Here is a 19769-nt window from a genome sequence, read left to right as displayed (position 1 = left end):
TTGACAGCTTTTTTAGTAGTTCTCCAGCTGAATCTCCAGTCTTATTAATAAATGTAGAGAGATTTAAACACAAGTAGTGCAGAAAAATATTTTAAGTGGCAATAACTGAAGGACAACCAGGACATATATAGACTAGGATATGCATAACCTTGAATATATGCACAACAGCAATATTTTTAAAAATTATTACAGTTTTCCAGAAGAGAACAGAACAGAGGAGTTAATACAAGAAGGTGTCATAATACAGTCTTATGTCAGCAGCATATCTAATTCAATGCAATATATCCAAATACTTTTGCTCTAAGTTCCATCATGTAGTGCATTGTCCATATCCCACCTCCCTCTTTTATCTATCCTACTAAGCTTTTGATGTTTTTAAACTGCAATTTTTATGTTACATCATTAATTCCATGTACTTTGGTGTAAAATGACACTGTAGGAGAACAGCTTTGTTAGTCTACCTACAATAACCAAAAATGAGGAGGAGCCTGACTGTACCTTTACAGATTAACACGTTTTATGGAAAAGAATAAGTTTTTGTGAGCTATCTGTATTGCCTGCATCCCCCCATATTTTTACCAACACCACCAGGTCCCAACAGCTTCACATAGAGGTTTAGATGCACTTTCATATAATCTTCCTCAAATTTGATATATGCCATCATCTGAATTCCAAGACAGTTCAATAAATAGTGGATACAAACTTTTAAAGGCTCTGACAGCAAAACAAACACATGAAGAAAGGGTGAAAGGGGAAGACTGAATAAGTTAGAATGTGATGAATTTGGTGGCATTCAAAAAGAGAGAAGTGAAAAGTGTAACGAACCAAAGGCCTGAATAAAGGTGAATATGGAAGTGATGGAAGCAAAGATGCTTTACAGGGATAGAAAATTATGGAGTTCCTTCCTTCCTTCCTTCCTTCCTTCCTTCCTTCCTTCCTTCCTTCCTTCCTTCCTTTTTCTTTCTTTCTTTCTTTCTTTCTTTCTTTCTTTCTTTCTTTCTTTCTTTCTTTCTTTCTTTCATCTTTCTTTAATTACTTTTGCTTATTCTTGTTTTGAGCTTTGCATAATACTACTTACCCTAAAAGGATAAAGTTTGGTGGGTATACAATATATGTATATAAAAATAAGCTTTTAAATAAATTAATGATAGTAGAAGAAAAATATTTCACCTTTCTCTTCGCTCCTAACTTAGGCTGGTCTTCTGTCATTGAGCCTCCGTGAAACATTCAGTGTTTCAGCTCAGAAGAACACAGAAAACATTATCTTATGTTTTTTTCTGAACCATATCCCCCTTTAAAGCAGCACAATGAATGGCTGCCACTGGAAAGCATTGCTTCATAAAACATCTCTTTATGTACTTTATTACTTAAACTCTTTTTATTTGCCTGCAGGAGCCCTTTAACAAAATCACATTGAATTGACTTTCTCACACCAAATGAAATCTCCCTGGTCCCAGTACAGTTGTCTTTGTCAATATGTATTTTATAAATGGAGTGAATTAACAGATGCTCTTGGAAAAGAACTGCTGGGGTAGCGTTTATGTTTTTACTGCTCTCTCTGGGCAGAATGAGTTGTGTGGGAGTGTAATACAGGTACCTTGGGATCAAAGACGTGTTCTTCATTTCATTGCATGTTTACATAGATTAAATGCATAGGTTCTGCACAAGCATGGATTTTAAAGTTTTGCTTTTTATTTTTTCCAGCTTTTATATATATTATATATAGAATGTAACAATATTACATTATTATGTATATCCTGCCTGAAGTAGCCAATTAAAAACAATAAGGCTGTAATTTATGCATGCTCACTAGGATTAAGCCCCATTGAACTCTGTAGGCCTCACAGCTCATTAGGCCTGGATATGATTGGGCAGCAAATGTTTTAATTTCCCTGATGTCACTGAACTGCAGCATCCCACACCATTTGCCATTTTGGTTGGAGGTTGTCATTAGTGACACCTCAAAGGTCATTACTGTCTTGATTACATTATTTATTTAAAAATATGACTATTTAGATATATGCCAATGAAAATTGCATTGATCTGCAGTAACCCTAAATGCAGATTAATGAAGTAAACATAGACTTTTCTTCTTCTTTTCTCTTCTCTTTCTTCCCCCTATGGATGTTCTTTGTTGTTGTGGTAGTGGTGGTAAAATTGTAAATTCCTCAAGATAACACATAGCATTGTTGCTTCAATAATCACCTTCCATTGTTCTGTATAAAAAAGTAAAGATCAAAGTTGTTCTGCCCAAGCATAGCACTTTCTGTTTTTGAAACAACCTGTGATAGTTTCAAACCATCCACTGATTCCTGCTACATATGCAAAGTTGCAATTGATTCTCTCCCTCATCAGCATGCTGTGATCATTTTTTTAAAATGTGAAGACCTTTGCCTCCATAGGTAATTAGTAATGAGATGTCCCACTTTCATGTCTGCATGGCTAACATTTATCAGATCAGGCTGATGGAGGCTGGTCGCTACTACTCAGCATTTGGTTACATTCACCCCTTCTTTTTAACTGATGATTTAATTTTTACTCATAGTTTTATTTTAGCTTAATGTTATTGTCATCTTTTAGAGGAGTAGGAGAGATCACCTTCAGAAGAGGTACTTGTAGGAAATATTGCAAATTACATAGGGTGCAAGACTATAATAGCTTTTTTTCCTCTACATAAATAATATAAAGAAGGAAGATGATCCTATTATCTGACATATTTTTCTAAAGAATTCAATTTTTCTATGTATGTAGATTATACAGCTTTTCAAAAACTTGTTTTAAGTGTACAAGAACTCCTGGAAGTATCTCTGTCATTTTTCAGTGTGAAAACCTGTGAAAGATTTGGGTACAATGTGTAATTTTGATGCTATAAAACTATAAAATACAATTAACTCAGTCCTTTGCATGGCCTTTTAAATATCATTGCTATTTTTTCCAATATCGATCTGATGTTGGATCCAACATACCTTTTTAAAGTTGTTTGAAATAAGTAGTATAGTTCATTTTAATGTTAGACAGAAATATTTTATTAGCATTGAATTCAATCTATAGGTAGTCCTTGACTTAAAATCAATTGCTTAGTGACTGTTTGAAGTTATAACAGAGCCCCCCAAAGCTACTTACAACTGGGTTTCAAAGTCATGGCCACTGTAAGAGCCCCATGGTCATGTGCATGAAAAGGAATGCTGCAGCAACTCCCCCCACCTATGTGCCCACCATCACATTCTACCCAGTCCCTACTGGGTGAGAGAGCAGGGCACTCATGGCTGCACAATGAATTGTGGCACTCCAAAATTGGTGTCCACTTCCAGGAGGGCGCCTTGGGGCCTGCTCCTTATTCTGCATCTTTCCTTGTGATTCTGGAGATATACAGCCCTTTCATCCTCCAATTCTTCATTTTTCCTCCTTTTGCTGCATCCTGATGATGTTTGCTGTCATCTCTTGACTATGATGTCTGTCCTCTCTTTCCTTGCAGCATAATTATGGTGATGATACTTTTTTATTTTATTTTATTATTTTGTTTATTTTCCACATTATTATTAGTGTATGACATTATTACATTAGCCAGGAGACTACAATGCATTGTAATGCATTGCAATTGCAATTGGTTGTGCATTATACACTCTCACCTCAGAGGAGTTTTGGATCCAGTGAGTTGTAGGAAGCAGTCAGAGACAGTTTAAAAATAAGATCATGTGGCCTCCTGATGGCTATATCAGAATAATCTACCTTATCTTGAGGGCTAAAGAAGCAATCACTCTACTCTCTACACTCAGTTTCAGAGTAGGGAGTTTCAGAGTGGGCAAGAACTAAGATATAGTGGCTAATGTATTTGACTGCTACTAGAGAGGCCCAGCTTCTACTCCATCTGCAGTTGGAGCAGCTTATTTGGTTATTTGCAGCCCAACCTACCTCCCTGGATTCTTGTGGAGAAATATAGGTGGATAGAGCACTATCTATGTGCTTTGAATTCCTAAACAAGATGGAAGATAGATATATGTGCATGTTTGTGCACCAGAGAAGGGGCATGTACAGCAATAAAAGTATCCAGGCCTTTGTTCCTATATCTTAAAGTTGTTGCTGCTCTATGAATCACATGAATGATGGGGAGGAGACAAGAGATTGTAGGATTGTCAGGAAATTCAAAATGACCATCATGTGACCATAGCAGCAACCTGAAGCAGACACATTTTCCACAAATTTCATTCTCTCAGGAATCAAGGATTTTGGGTGCATTCTATAAAGTATCTCATTTAGGTACCTTGGTTCAAAAATTGTTGCCTTATCATGCATCATTTTGCTCAGTTAATACTAATTGCAACAACAATTTAGTGATAGATAGATAGATAGATAGATAGATAGATAGATAGATAGATAGATAGATAGATAGATAGATAGATCATATTTAAACAAACAAAAACAAATGATTAAAGAGGTCATGGTGGAATAGAGAAACTTCTGCACAATAGAACAATTGACCTGATTAATGTTGGGGATGTTTACACAAATGCTTAGAAACATTTCAAATCTTGAAACATCTGTAAAAATCCAATTAATATAGGAGATATAATTTGTAAAACAAATAGACTTGTAGTAATGATAAATTAATAATCAACTGATCTACTTCTATAGGAACTTTTTGTCTTTGAGAAAATTTACCTTTACTGCTTGTGTATGTATTTTATGTTCTGTTTCACTTAAGCTTCTAAAACAGAGGCATGATTGGTTATTCAGCCATTTGTATGTAGTAAAATCTTTCCTAGAAGACCAAAAATGGTGTTTGCTTATGTTCACCTAAAATTCACTAAACACTGTTAAAATTAAGCTAAACCACATCCCCTTTTCAATACTTGTGTTTTCTTTATCATTCTCCTAATGTTCAGTTGTGATAATCAAATCCAAAGAAATAGTTCAGATGCATTGAAATTGATTCTTTGGTTTGGTATATGAAATAACAGGTTGAAGTTCTGTGAAAAAAATGTCACTGGAATAATTCCAATTGAATGCACTGAGACTTCTGATTAACATGGTGCAATCTACACATATTTACCTGAAACAGAAAGCTTATTGTAATCCACACATATGGTGTAATCTATACATATTTCCATGGTGTAATCTATACATATTATCCTAAAACATAATTACTCAATTAAGAATGGCTTCTGAAGGCTTAACACTATTTTCAGACCACATCATTTTGCCATGCTAATAAATTTTGGTGAATTTTTGGATTGAAATTGAAAAGTGTTTCATGGGCTTTTTTCTCCTCTATGCTGGCACTTCTAAAAAAAAATGTATTTGTTTTTTGTAGCTGATTGTTTAAAAAAGCTATGTTTTTTCTTTAAGAAGAGAAATAGTCCTCAGTGAGAGATAGGCCTTTTCTCACCCCACCCCCCACCTTATACTACCATAGCACACTGTCTGTGTCAACAGTCAAGAATCAAATGCCATGTCTGATAAATTAGGGTAAGGTCAAAGGCTATGCTGTTTGGTTTCAGAAGGATGTCTGTTTTTGAATTTGCAGCAGTTCATTCATGCTGAAGTGATGCACTATGGGAATTACTACCAAACTCTGCTCAGCAACATCTGCTCTCCCTAAGTGAGTTAGTGCACGTCAGACATCTTTATGTCAGAATATTGCAGTGATGGATGCAGTCTTCAGAAAATGCTGCATAAAAATCTGGTGTGCCGTTCTGGCCATTAAGTGAAATTACTATTTAAATTAATGGCGCTGTCACAGTTTATCTGTGCAAAGAATGAACGCTGATTAGGGTATTAAGTAATTAGCAATTTATCACGCTGGAACAAGGTTGATAATAATTAAAGAAGTAATGGTTTACCAAAGAAACTAGAAAGGGAGTCACTTCTTGTTATATGAGTGAAATCTTGGCTAAAAATATTATTCAGTGAAACAAAGATGAGATTCTTTGTGATAGAATGTAGCTTTCTCTTTCTGTCCTAGCATAAAAGCAATTCATTAGCCAAAGTTTACTTTGCCTGTCCAAAATGCTCTCACTTGTTATTTAAGAAGAAATCACTGTACGATGTAATCACATATTTTGGGGGAGGATAGCTGACTTATTAATGTCACACTTATTAGAATGCTCAGGACTAAAACATATAAGGAACAGTTACTGGAATTGGGTATGTCTAGTTTAATGAAGAGAAGGACTATGGGTGACATGATAGCAGTATTCCAATATCTCAGGGGTTGCTACAAAGAAGAAGGAGGTCAAGCTATTCTCCAAAGCACCTGAAGGCAGGACAAGAAGCAATGGATGGAAACTAATCAAGGAGAGAAGCAACCTAGAACTAAGGAGAAATTTCCTGACAGTTAGAATAATTAATCAGTGAAACAACCTGCCTCCAGAAACTGTTTTTAAAAAGAGACTGGACAGCCATTTGTCTGAAATAGTATAGGGTTTCCTGCCTGAGCAAGGGGTTGGACTATATGATCTCCAAGTCCATTCCAACATTATTATTATTATTATTATTATTATTATTTATCATTATCATTATTATCATCATGTGAACCAGTGCTAGGCACATAAACACTATACTTGTGCTATGGGCTCTGGATTGGCTGCTGATATGTTTACTGATGCAATATCAGTGGTACTTTTAATCTATAAAGCTCCATACAGCTTGCTGCCAAGGTATCTCCAGGACTACCTCATTCAAGTGGAAACCAACACTGTCTTTTATATATATAAAAAAAAACTGGGAAAAATAATACCATAAAATCAGGAGATCAAGGCAAAGTGCAATTTCTTCTCTGTTATGGCCAAATGTTGTAGAATAGTCTTCCACTAACTCTAACCTATCTCATTGACCTTCTGGGATTTATATTTATTTTATATAAATGCATTTATATTTATGTTTTGCCCTCTTTCTATATAGTTAAACCATGGCTCCCTTCTTTCCACATTCCACTCTTTCTGTTCATCAAACCCATAAATGACAACTACATTTTTTCTGTGTTCAACAAAATGTCCATAAAAGTTTCCAGCCATTAAGAAATGTAGTTCTTGTCTTTTCACTAATCAAGGAAGCCAATGTTGTCATCTTTACCAACCATTCCTTCATTGAGGGTATTTAAGAATTTTTCCATCTTCCATTAGTCTCACCGTAGTGATCATGAAGCATCATCTATAGGTTTTTTCCAGTTGCCTATTCATTAGTCACAAAAAAATCTGCTTTCAGCTGAATATTAATATTTAAAATTCTTTGTTATCACAGCATCATGTGTTTAACCCCATAAGCCAGTTTGGTCTAGTGGTTAAGGCACCAGACTTAAAACTGGGAGAACGTGAGTTCTAGTCCTGCCTTAGCCATGCAAACCAGCTGGGTTACCTTAGTCCAGTCACCTTCTTTCAGCCCAATTCACCTCTGAGGTGAGTTGATTTTGTGCGTATAATAGGTGAAGAAGGATATATTGGGTATGTTTGCCCCCTTGAGTTATTTGTAAAACTAATAAAGGCAGGATACAAATAAAAAAAAATCTTGTATAGTCCTTTGTTGATAGTAGAAATAAAATAAGTTGAAATCAAAGACATTCAGAGAACAAATTGCCTATTGCTGTCCCAAAGGTGCTTTTTCCAAAAGACAATTAGACTTTGTTTTTCCTTGAAGACATTTTGTTTCCCATCCAAGAAGCTTCTTCAGATGTCTTCACGGAAAAACAAAGTCCAGTTGCCTTTTGAAAAAAGCACCTTTAGGACAATCATGACCTGAATTACTGAGAATCTCCATACTATATACATTTGCCTACTGCTGTATAATTAGAATAGAAAAATGAATGGGGATCATTCATATATTAACCCCTCAGGTTTAATAATATGGATTTCTTGTAAATAAATCAATGTCTGATAGTATATAAAATTAAACTGTCTTGCTTTAAAAGTTTGGTTCCACTATGATATGATATCATTTACATGCATTTGAATTTAACTAATCCCATGAATAAAATCGCTTTGTTGATTGTTGATCATTAGGTTTATTATATCACATAATGTCTCCTCAGCTAAGGTGGATCTTTAGATCTAATTATTTTTAAAGGAAACTCTTGTTGAAAGAAATCCTGATTGAATCTTTGTATGAGAAATAAGAGCTACATTCAGAGATCTTGTTTACAGTATCTTTAAAAAATTTGTTTGCACTTCGTATTTTTGATCTGGACCTACTCCCATTTGTATAAGATGATTTCTTCCTTTAGAATTACTGGCATGCTTAGCAACCTAACATGTCAAAGGAGCATGGATGGTTCATCATGTTGAAGAATTATTTTGGGCAACAAGAAGCAACCTGCACAGCTGCCTGTTTGACCACTGCATCAATAGGCGGAAGCCAACTTTATTGAAGTAATGTGGTTTATGAGAGAATGAAGATGCCTTTCAAAAGCATATGTAGCAAAATTAAATGTCCTACTTTCCACAATAAGAAAGCAATGAAGAATAATTTTAATGTTTCTTTCTTTTAAAAAAAATGGCAGGTTTCCCTCTCTCGTTGTCATTCTTGCTGGTGTGGTAATCCTTAAACTATCAAACCTATTTGATGATAGAGGTCCTATTACACAATTATTTATTTTGTGATAGCAATTCCTATGGATTTTATTATGCATGTTTTTAAAAAGTACATGGAGGAGCAGCAATAATTAGGAATGGAACCTAAAAGCAGTTGTAAATTATTGCCACAATAATTTGGCAGGTAGCATCATTCCAGTGAGCCTCTGATGTTAATAAAGACCCAGATACATCAGAGGCTTTTTTGTGCCACTAGCTCTTCTTATTAAGAAAAAGTGCATACAATATTGGTACAGATGAGACCTTCTTTTCAAACAGAGGTTTAAGACTGTAGAAGCTGCCTTATTCCAAGTAAAATGGTTGATTTGGCTAACTCAGTATGGTTTATTGGGATTGGCAACAGCTCTCTTCGCTTGAAAAGAATATCTATGGTTACCCAATGTTTACTTTGTTTGCTAATGGAGATACTCAAGACAAAACTTCAAAACTTCCATATGGATTGAAGAACTGAACTTTGGTCTACCCAATTGGATGGCTTGATCTTAGTTATTCTCCTTCCAGACTGCCTCTCTATCTCCATGCTTGGAAGTTATAGCGCTCCTAAAATTAGATTTTGTAGATATTGAATCACAATAATATCAAGGACTAATTACAGATCAAACACATTAATCAGATTTAGTTTACAAAGTGTCCATATATTGCCCTTAAATCCAAGCATGTTATTCTATATATTCTTGGGCACTTTAGAAAACGTAATATTCCTTCTGAGAGATATAGAACACTTGTGTACTTTGCAGCACTGTATAGTGTTCTGATCAATGCTTAATATATAGATATAGATTGCGAATGTGGCTTACTTTTGTGTCTATTTTACTCCTACAACACAGGAGTTAGCTTCCACAAGGAAGAATTTAAGAATGGGACACAAATTTAAATTATGTTTCATATCCATTTATGTATTTTTGGATCCCATTCTCAATCTCTGACAACTATAACAAAGTAGTACTTTAAAGAAGATGCATAAATCACAGTATTGTAAATTATTGTGGCTTGAATATAATAGTGTCCATTCAGCAGAGGAAAGATTTTTGAACTGGTGGAACCCTGCCTCCAATGGATCTTTTGCAATGTTGAAGGACCATTTGGAGATGAGAAAGAGGAGATACCTCATTTTTTAAAAGGAAATAGCAAAATTCTAACACTTTTTCCTTGAGGAGAAATGAATTGGAGAAGAAACCAAATTAGACTAGAACTCTGAAGTATTAATGTATAGATATTAAGAAAATCTGCCCGTTCCTAAAAACCAAATCTATTTTGCATTTTATATGATTTAGAAAACCTGTCTTTCACTGATTTGTTTGTCAACAAAACTGGTTTTGTTTTGTTTTGTTTTTTGATAAGCAACCTAACTTTTTAAATAAAAAAATTAAATGAACATGGAATGTGAGACATATGAACTGCAAATAGTTACTCTCAGCAACCTACACAAAAAAATAGATTGCCTTGTGTCAGTTTTTCAGAATTAGTCACTAAACAAAGGCCTGGCAGACATTTAAAACTTTAGTTGCTTTTCCTCAGTTTCAATAGCTGCATCATACTGGTGGTTTTATGATGAATTTTATAGCATTCTTGGAATTTCCTTCACTTTCTCCTCTTCTTGCCTTCATGTATAATATTTTCTTGTTTTAGGAATGTTCTGTTGCAGACATGAATATTTGAATATGTCAAGTATCGTATGCTGCTCAGCTTTCAATGGTGAAGCTAAAGCCCACATTAAAAAGAATAGCTCAGTGCTATTAAAATGCTGTGTGACTGAACTTATTCCAGAGAGCGAAGAATGTTGTAATGGACTTGGATATAATCCCTTGAAATATGTTTGCACTGACAGGATTTCATCTGGAACGATGATGAAGGTAATTGATAGAAAACCTCTTGGTGGTTCTGATTTGACAATGGGAAGAGAAATACATTGTTCATAACTATTTTTGTAAAATAGGAATATAAAAACTCCTCTGTGCATTATTCATTTTCACATTACATCCATATTAATACCAAATGAGTTTGCCATGATTGATGTTATTGCAGTGAATTCTAAAGGAATTAATAATGATTAGCTGCTTCTTGTAAAGTGTTGTTCAGCACTTCAGATTAGTATGAAGGCTAAAAGTTAACATTCTGGCCTGGCTGGAAAATGTGCATGTATATATACAGTAATGTTCAAATGTATGGCTGTTTCATATAGCCAGTGATTTGGGCATTCTTAAAGTTTGCATTGGGTTTGCATCGGCAGTAAACATATACGGTATCCATATATGAGGGGGTGGGAACTCCAAAATTTGTCATTTTAACACTACGGCCATATGAGCACAAGTACGAAGAAATTTTAAACAGTCCAAACTATCACATGCTAAAACAAAAATAATTATTAAAATAAAACATCTGTAAAGTCATTTCCAACTCTAGGGGGTGCTGCTCATCTCCATTTCCTAGCCAAGGGGAGATAGCATTGTCTGGAGACATTTCAATGGTCATGTGGCCAGCATGATTATATGCTGAAGTGTATGGAACGCTGTTATCTTCCCACCAAAGTGGTACCTATTTATCTACTTGCATTTGTTTGCTTTCAAGGAAGACAGAACCTGGGGCGAATAATGGGAGCTCACCCTGTCATGCAGCACTCGAGTCCTGAACCCAGGCTGTCAGCTTTCCAACTGATAAGCTCAGTGTCTTTACCCATTAAGCTATGAAATACATATTAAAAATCAGTAAGTCAGTAAAGTGTAATGAAGTTAGAAGGTTTCAGATGGTTTCTATAAGATCCAATAACCCTACTGGGGATGAAAGTTTGATACAGTAAGATGGATACCTGGCAGAACTTTCTAGGGAAGGGATTCCAAAACTGGGAAGTGATTCATAAAAATGACAATCTGTAAGTAGACACCTACTGAATTATAGCATTTGGGAGATTTTCTCTTTGCTTCCTGTCTCAAAAATGGTAAATATTAATTAAAACATAAAAAGATTGAAAATGTGAGTCTTTTAAAAAAATGTTAGTAAACTAAAAAAATGATGTAAGCAAAATATAATAAGATGGGATATTGGTATTTCATGAAAGCTACCATTATAAGAAGTTGTAAATGTGTATCAGAAAATTGTCTGTACATGTCTATTTAAGTTGTTTTTGAAGGTTTTCAAAGGTTTGGGAACTATTGTTATAGATAAAAGAAGAATCGAAATGCATCCCACTGTGTTCTATATCTACTGAAGCAGTGACATACTGTGGACAGTGTAACTTTGATGAGCATACTTGTTTATGTGCTTGGATAAAGAGTTCCCGTAGTTATACAAAAAATAAAGAAAATAAAAGCATATGCCCATTTTTTGAGGAGAAGATTTATACAGGAGGCCCAACTCAATATTCGTTCGAAGGTAAAATAATATGTGACGACTCATTAACTACTGTAAAAGTTGTAAATTCTGTGATCAATTTAGTAAAGTATCCTGTGGCCTCTTTGGAAATTGTTTTGAAATGAATAAAATATTTTTATCAGCAGACTGATAGATATCAATACAATGCTGATTATGATTTGTTATAAATATATATTGTAAATGTAGGAGCCCAACTGAATCAAACTAAGAGTTCACAAAACCAGCTTTGTGCTTGGCAAAGGGATCACCAAAAAGCCATCTCTCCTGTCTCCATAATAAGCAGTCTTCTGAACCAGGAGCTCACCTACACCCACCATACTTACTACAAGTGATTACTAAAATTATATAAACTGTTTAAAAGAGATGGTTTGCAATGCACAGGAGTGCATATATATCTTTTTGAACCATTAAAGCAGCTATTTCTTTTTCTAAACACACATTCTGAAAACATATGTATAATCTTTGTTTCCATGATGTTTCCATAATGTTATTACCCCCCCCCCTTGAAATCTATCAGAGCTAGTGGTCACTGACACATTTTATGACTGCAAATTCATCCCATAACTATGTGCTTTGAGATGAATTTATCCAAATCTCACATTCTTTTGTGAGATTAGATATTTTAGAAGTTGAAGTTAATATATTTAAATTGTCATGATTATTGCTTCGATTACTTCAAAACATGGCAAAACAACACTGTTGCATTGGCAGCTTCTTCTCATTTCCCTATTTCATGCTCTGGACTTTCACCTCAAAGTCATCCACTAAAAGCATAAGTTTCACTAAATAATTTCACTTTCAACTATTTTACAAGAAAGAGAGAGAAAAATCAATTTCATTTATTCCATGTATGTGTAATGAAATTTTGATTTATGCACCGTTCTTCTAAAGTGCAAAGTTTTTGGAATAAGGAGATGGGTTCACAAATCTGAAATTTAACCAGATTGAATAAGATATAACTAAATAGAAGTCCAGTATATTTAGCATATAGGTTGACAGTAATCTCTTGTTAAACATTTTCCTTGTAGATAAGAATCTAGAACCTCATGTTACATATGAATATAGGCTAGCTGCGTGGAACAAACATGGGAAAGATTTTAGTGAAATGAATAGTGCAACCACTAAACAAGATATCCCTGAATGTGTAAGTCCACCTCATTGGACAAAAGTGGATAATCATGAAGACATAATATTTCTAACATGGAAGGAACCTTGTCAACCAAATGGTACAGTATTTTGGCAAACTACAAAGTCTGATTTAGCATTTACCCAGTACAAGGTGTTTTGGGAACAAATACATTTACAGTAAAATAATATTGTGCTTAGGTGCACAGCCCTAATATTTTATGTATCATCAGAAAAGAATGTGTATGTGTAGATAAATAAATATATATATATATATATCATATATATCACACAAACATAAATATGTGCATATAAAACATGCCGTTGCACACATGTGTATGCTTTTGCATTGTGTATAGGTCTATATAGACATAATCTATATATAGAATGTATGTGTGTAATATATACTGTATATGTATATATACATTGGCTTCAAATTCAAAAGGTGTTTGGATGCATAGGAGTGTGAACATCGCATCTGTCCATTAACCTTTAAAGCAGCTGTTCCTTTTTTGGGGGTAGCCATGTATTTCCCAGAAAAGACACAGTTCCTTTCAAATTCTATTGACAAGTGCTATATTCTCCCTCCTCCGTATGCTCCAAAACACCTTTCTAAATTATTCTAAACTTTTGAAATGTGAGTGTATGCGGTTTTGTTTATTCATTCATACTGGTGAAGAATAACCCACTTTAATTACTGGAATCAGTTCCAGATCTTCATCTACACCAGAAAAAAAAGTGCAATATATTTGATAAAATGTAGTTCTATTTTTTTTCTGCCTTATATTGGCATGTTGTTCACGACATTCCCCAACCTGCAACTTTTACAATGTCTCATTTGAATGTAAAGTTACATTATGGTGAATGTTGTATGAACAAATCCCAGGCTGTTGTGCTCTGTCTCTTTCTTTTCTCTGGAAGAGAAGGAAGAATTTAAAGTTAATGCTTTCTGTTTTTATTGAAGTGGAGTTGAAGGCCATCTTCCTATACTATACTGTGGTTAACAAAAATCTATGAGCTTTATAAGGCATTGTTGAAACTTGGGTTTTTTTCAATAAAAATCACTGATTCTGACCACTATCGTTCTATATTAAGATATAACTTTAAAAATTAATTAATTAAAAATTGAAAGGAAAGGTCCAAGCATCCCAGAAGAAGACAAAGTAACTGGGAGTCAAGCTTAATTTGAGAGAGGAGAAGATGGAATAGTGTAACCGGAACGCACAGACCTAAAATTCATTCAGGGAATTTTAATGATATATCCAAACAAAGCAGTGTATTATTTATTCTTGATATCAGGTTACAGTTACAGAATTGTTGTAATATTCTAGAATTTTAGTAAATATATATATATCATTTTAGTAAATATATATATATCATTTGGCATACATTTAATTCAAACAACTGTTTGGTTTTAATGACCTTCTTTATTAATAAGGTATCATCATTTACTATATTATTCTCCGAAATGGAGTTGAACATTTCAGAGGAAAGGAACTGAGCTTCATGGACACCAGTGATATTCAACCATATCAGGAATACTCATATCTATTACGTGCTTGCACTGTGGCTGGATGCTCAGACAGTAGCATGGTAAGTAAATCTTTTAGTAAGTTGGTGACAGCTATGGTAGCATATCTTCTTCTTCATCATCATGTTGTAGCAGCCTTCAGGAGAGAACTGAAAATATGGAAACATTCATCTTTTGGCTACATATTTTGATATTTCCAGAGGAACTTTACCAGCCCCCTTGTGCTACAGCCCAGCACAAGAAATGGGAGAAGTCAACCAGTTTGGCCAAATAGCATGTAAATTCCTGTATACACTTGGGTACTCAGCTGAAAGACTGCTGAATAGGATCAGAGACCATTCCAGTAGTTATAAATATATAGACAATTGCATCCTTCCCTATGAAGTAGGCAAACATTAAAACATTGACCATCTTTGTGGTTATTCCTGAAAAATATGGCAAAGTCAAGAATGAACAAGTGTTTGGCTTAGTATTATTAGAAGCTAATAGATTATTATAGAAGTAACCTATTACTCCAGGGAAAGCTCAGTCAATCAGAGTTTGACAGTTGCTGAACAGAACTCCTGCATGGATACCTGATGCCTTTACTAGTGTTTGTTTAGCAGAGTCGCTGAATACTACCATTCTGGGGTGCTGAAGAAATATGCCTTCTCTATTGTGGAGGGCATATCAATATTGAATTAATATAAAATATTGAAATGGTGTGGATTGGAGTATTCACTCGTCCTAATAGAAGCAATTTTTGGAAAAGATGCAGGAAACAGAGTTTGTAATACTTTCATGGACAGTTAAGTCAACAGATTGTTTTAGAAATCAAGTGTCACTCTATTCCTACCATCCAGTCATTTTTTATCTCAATTCTTTAAAGTGGCATGACGTTCATTTAGCTCCGGTTGATGAAATATTTTAAGTGAACATCAAAGAATAGGGCACTACCTGGCTTGGTAATTAAAAAGAGTTGTCAGACTGATATTTGTTCTGATCACCTGTATCTTTTCTAATGCAACAACTGATGAACCAGCTGCTCTCTGTCCACCAGGAAACTATCCTTAGCTCGGCAAGATGAGTAAGAAATTCTTTCTGTTGGCATCCGTAGACAATATTAAGGATAGCAGGACTTCAGAGTTTATGCCAATAGTTGCTTGTGGTTCATGATTCAAGTCACATGACATCAAACATATAGAAAGGAATTAGCAGCATGCTCTGGTAAGACAGCCTGCCATCCAAAAATTCCTTTCACCTAGCAAAATACAATGGATCTATTGTGATAAATTGTACACCTAGATTCAAGGTCAGATTTCACTCTGAGGGAAAAAAATTAACTAAGAGAAGAAAAATAACTTGTTCTACAGAGAGCTATCGTAATGATATGCCAGAGCAAACCACAATATTTTAAACTAGAAATGACATTGTCATTGATCAAGGTATCTTGTGTACTATTACAATAAATTGCTAATTCTTGTGCATTCAGGTAATTGCAGTCATTGTCCAAGGGATTCCAGAGAATGTTCTGCCACCAACAATTATACCTCTAAGTGCAACAGCCTTGCATTTGAGTTGGGTGGCACCAAAGAAGCCAAATGGTTTAATCAGAGAATACCACATCCATCAAATTGGAAAGGGACTTATATATACTGGCCCTGCAGACCAGATGAAGCACACAGTCACAGGTAAGAATAGAAAATTCTTCAAACAAATGATATCACTGTTTTATTTAACTGGTCTTCTTATTTAGCCTGTGTTTTGTTTTGTTTTGTTTTGTTTTTTGAAGACTGCAATCCTTACAGTAAACAAAACCTTTAAGTCAGGGGTGTCAAACTCAATTTCACTGAGGGCTGCATCAGCATTGCGGTTGCCCTGGGGGGAGGGTGGCCAGAGTGGGTGCAGCCTACTGGGTGAGTGTGGATGGAGTGGGTGTGGCCTACTGGGTGGGCATGGCCAGTTTTACATCATTTGCATCAAGAGTGCCTAAGGGGGCTTGGGCAGGAGTGGGACAGATCTGAGGGTCTCTGGCAGAAGGGGGTGGGACCAGGGCAAGTGCCAAGGCATGGTCCACTGGGGCAAGTGCCAAGATGGCTACCACAAAATTGTACATTGGCTCCCGGCTGGCCTGGGTCAGGGCCAAGGCAGCGGGAGCCGTTCCCTCACTGTTTCTAGGATGGCTTCGTGGGCCACATGAAACCACTTCGCGGGCTGCATCCGCCCCCCGGGCCTTGTGTTTGACATGTCTGCTTTAAGTGAATATATCAATTGGATTACAATTTCAGAACACAGGTAGAGAGTAGCAATTTTTGAATATATCTACAAATGTTCATTAACCCTTAATTAATAAAACTTTCCTTATCCTAGTATGATAATAATAATAATGAATAACAATGATTAATTTCCATTGCCAATATTTGATTTCAAGAACTTGACAATCACCTTTATAGGAGTATACAGTTGGTTGCCCAATCAGCCAGATGTATAGACAGGATCTGGCATTTTTATCCACCTATTCTTCCCAAAGACCTGGGATAGGCAGATGTTGACACGTGATGGTCTAAAAACTATCATCACAGGATGTAAATTGCTCCAAGTAAAGTTGCCTTTTGCAATTGACTGGATGATTTTGTCAGTGCTGATGCTGTTCAAGTGGTGCTGCAGAGGTTTTGGGATTATACCCAAGGATCCTATTCCTTCCTGATAAGGACCAGATTCCATAAAATACATTGGAGAGAATAGTAATAAGATTGTCCAAGCAATATTTTCCCGAGATCTGAGGAGTCCTTTCTACTCTATTTTGAACTATTGTGTCTTTCATTAGAAAGTCAGTGATAATTTTTAAAAATTCTTTTGTCAAACTTGAAAAAGACATAATCCAAGATATAACTTCTCATAGCATAAATTCCTGGATTGCGTTAACTTTTGCCTTGCTCCCTAGATTTTAAAATACTTGTATGGCTTTTGCAATAAGTATTATTGGACAGTATGTATGTATGTGTATGGGTAGATATATACTTTCATTTGAGAGCAGGCAACAGAATTACATTTTTAATGTGGGCCAGTATGCTCACATTAAGAAATGACAATAAAAGTTATCCTATCCTATCCTATCCCATCCTATCCTATCCTATCATCTTATCTAATCTTTATTGCTTTGCAATATTATTTAGTACAGAACAAAATATGTTAGCCAATTGCAAATGAAAAAATGGAACAAAAGTTCTGCTGAAAATTTCCCATTTGCATCAGTGCCTGGTTAAGAAGCTTAAAAGCAAAAGAACAAAAGGAAATATTTTCCCTTTTACTACAGTTTTGTGCAAAAGTAGGATTTCCCTTTATCCCCAAAGTAAATGTTATAATTTAATGGGGGAGGGGTTGTAATGCCATAGCAGCTTCCAATGTATATTTATTCTTTTATACACTTTGGGTTAAAGAAACATCATTCCTTTAATGTACAGGGAACCCCACCCCTTTCACTGATCAAGGCAAATTTGCTTTTTCATCTGAAGGAGTGATTGTGCTCCTGCAACATAATAATTATTGCTCTGTAAATTCATGATGTTCACTAAATCAACTGTACTTATTTCACATAGCTCAACTGTTTGAACTACCCATCGTTCCAGCTCCCATGGGCCTATGTTTTGATTTTCTCATCTTCTTCTAAAACCTCTGCTGTTCCCAGAGCAACAGTTGAACATTAATGAAGCTGTAGCATTAAGCTTTCCCTGAGACTTTGAATCCAAGGGCCTTACAAATTGCAGATGAGGCAGCTTGCACCTTGCCACTGCACCGTTGTCTCACTGCTTATTTTTAATTACATCAAAGCTTTGGAAACATGATCCCATAAATGCTTGGTGGGAATTGTGGTGAATGTGTTCATCATGTGAAATCCATAAATTGCTTATAATCCTCTCAAGATGTTTAAAAAAAGCATTAAGTAATTGAAGACAGGAAGTCCTGAGTTAATTATTCAGAGGTGTTATCAGTGCTTTAAGTAAAATGAAGCATTTTCCACTATCACCCTGACTTGAATACCACTGGGATCAAGGGGCACCAGCCATCATCTTCTCATGTTTTCTAATGCAAACAGCAAATGGCAGCTTGTCAATAAAAGACCTTTTTATATCATTTATTAGTGAACACTTCCAGTATTCTGAACAGAACAATTTGGATGACAGTTATTGCATTGTTTCACTTTGTGTTACGATTCCTTTACAAATAACATTTCTAACACAATGCTAGGAGGATGAGAAGAGACTGAAATATTGGAGGGGGCAGGAGTATTGAAAGAAAACTGAGATTGCCCATTTCAGTATCAAAATCAAAATCAGAAATTTATTTTTCAATGTCTAAGTTTAGATTTTAAGTGTTTCTAGAACTTATGGGATGGATGAAGGGGTAATATTTTTTACTAAGACTTTAATGTTGGTTGAATAGTTTTTGATATATGAATCAAATACATTGTACCCATTTTGTGCCAGAAGATTTTCACAATTGTTTTCTTTAATTCCCATGGGATAGATAAATTCCAAGTGGTATAAAACCAGCAAGAATTCCTATAATATCCTAAGTCATTGTGGCATATGTTTCTGTGGACCAGGTACTTAATTTCAGCACTGCAGGCTTTAACTCATAAAAGATTTGGTAGATAAGTACCTGTATTAAAGATATTTGCAAAATAGATACAGCAGTTATAGAACTGCAAAAGAACACTTCCAGTTTGATGTTGTGGCATATGGATGCAGCCAGACAGGGATCCGTCTTCTGCATTCGATTTTGCCCTGCTTGGGGATCCTCAAAAGTTGCCCCGGAGAGGTGACAAAGAAAGAAGGGACCCTTGTTGATCAGGGGAGGGCAGCGGCCCATCCGTTTGATCTGAGGAAGCTCTCCAAACCAGTGGGGAAAAGACTGGCTACATCCATGTGGCCAGTCAGAAGCTGCTGACAACTGAAGAAAATAAGCACTAAGGAGCAACTTTCGAGCAACATGAATGGAACTGGGTGAGACACTATCCTCTCTTTATGACTTTAAGACTTTCTCCTGGAAAAAAAATGCCCAAAGCAAAGAATCCTCTCCGAGGAGAGAGGGAAGGGGAATTTCCGCCCCATTCCCTCAGGAAAAGAAAAGCGGCGAATTAATTGCTTGGGAGAAAATAGAAAATTACAAGATTAATTTGG

At 35.4% G+C, this 19769-nt stretch overlaps 1 protein-coding gene across 21 annotated transcripts in view; it reads left to right on the top strand.

Moving 5' to 3' along the window:
* USH2A (usherin) overlaps positions 1-19769 on the top strand; it is a 466524-nt gene that overhangs the window by 354758 nt on the left and 91997 nt on the right. For 20 of the 21 annotated variants that reach the window (XM_039336192.1, XM_039336254.1, XM_039336301.1 and 17 more), the window contains 5 exons: positions 10212-10435; positions 11741-11951; positions 12980-13177; positions 14515-14669; positions 16079-16277. In XM_039336192.1, the coding sequence (XP_039192126.1) occupies positions 10212-10435; positions 11741-11951; positions 12980-13177; positions 14515-14669; positions 16079-16277 (987 nt within the window). Of the gene's footprint in view, positions 1-10211; positions 10436-11740; positions 11952-12979; positions 13178-14514; positions 14670-16078; positions 16278-19769 lie in introns of those variants that run through there. The other variant, XM_039336354.1, reaches the window with a different exon arrangement.

Source organism: Crotalus tigris, unplaced genomic scaffold (genome assembly GCF_016545835.1).
Source record: "Crotalus tigris isolate CLP2741 ecotype Arizona unplaced genomic scaffold, ASM1654583v1 scf7180000017546.9332058, whole genome shotgun sequence".
Classification (NCBI taxonomy): domain Eukaryota; kingdom Metazoa; phylum Chordata; class Lepidosauria; order Squamata; family Viperidae; genus Crotalus; species Crotalus tigris.
The sequence above is the reverse complement of the archived record's forward strand: the minus strand, read 5'-3'. Positions and strand labels throughout refer to the sequence as shown.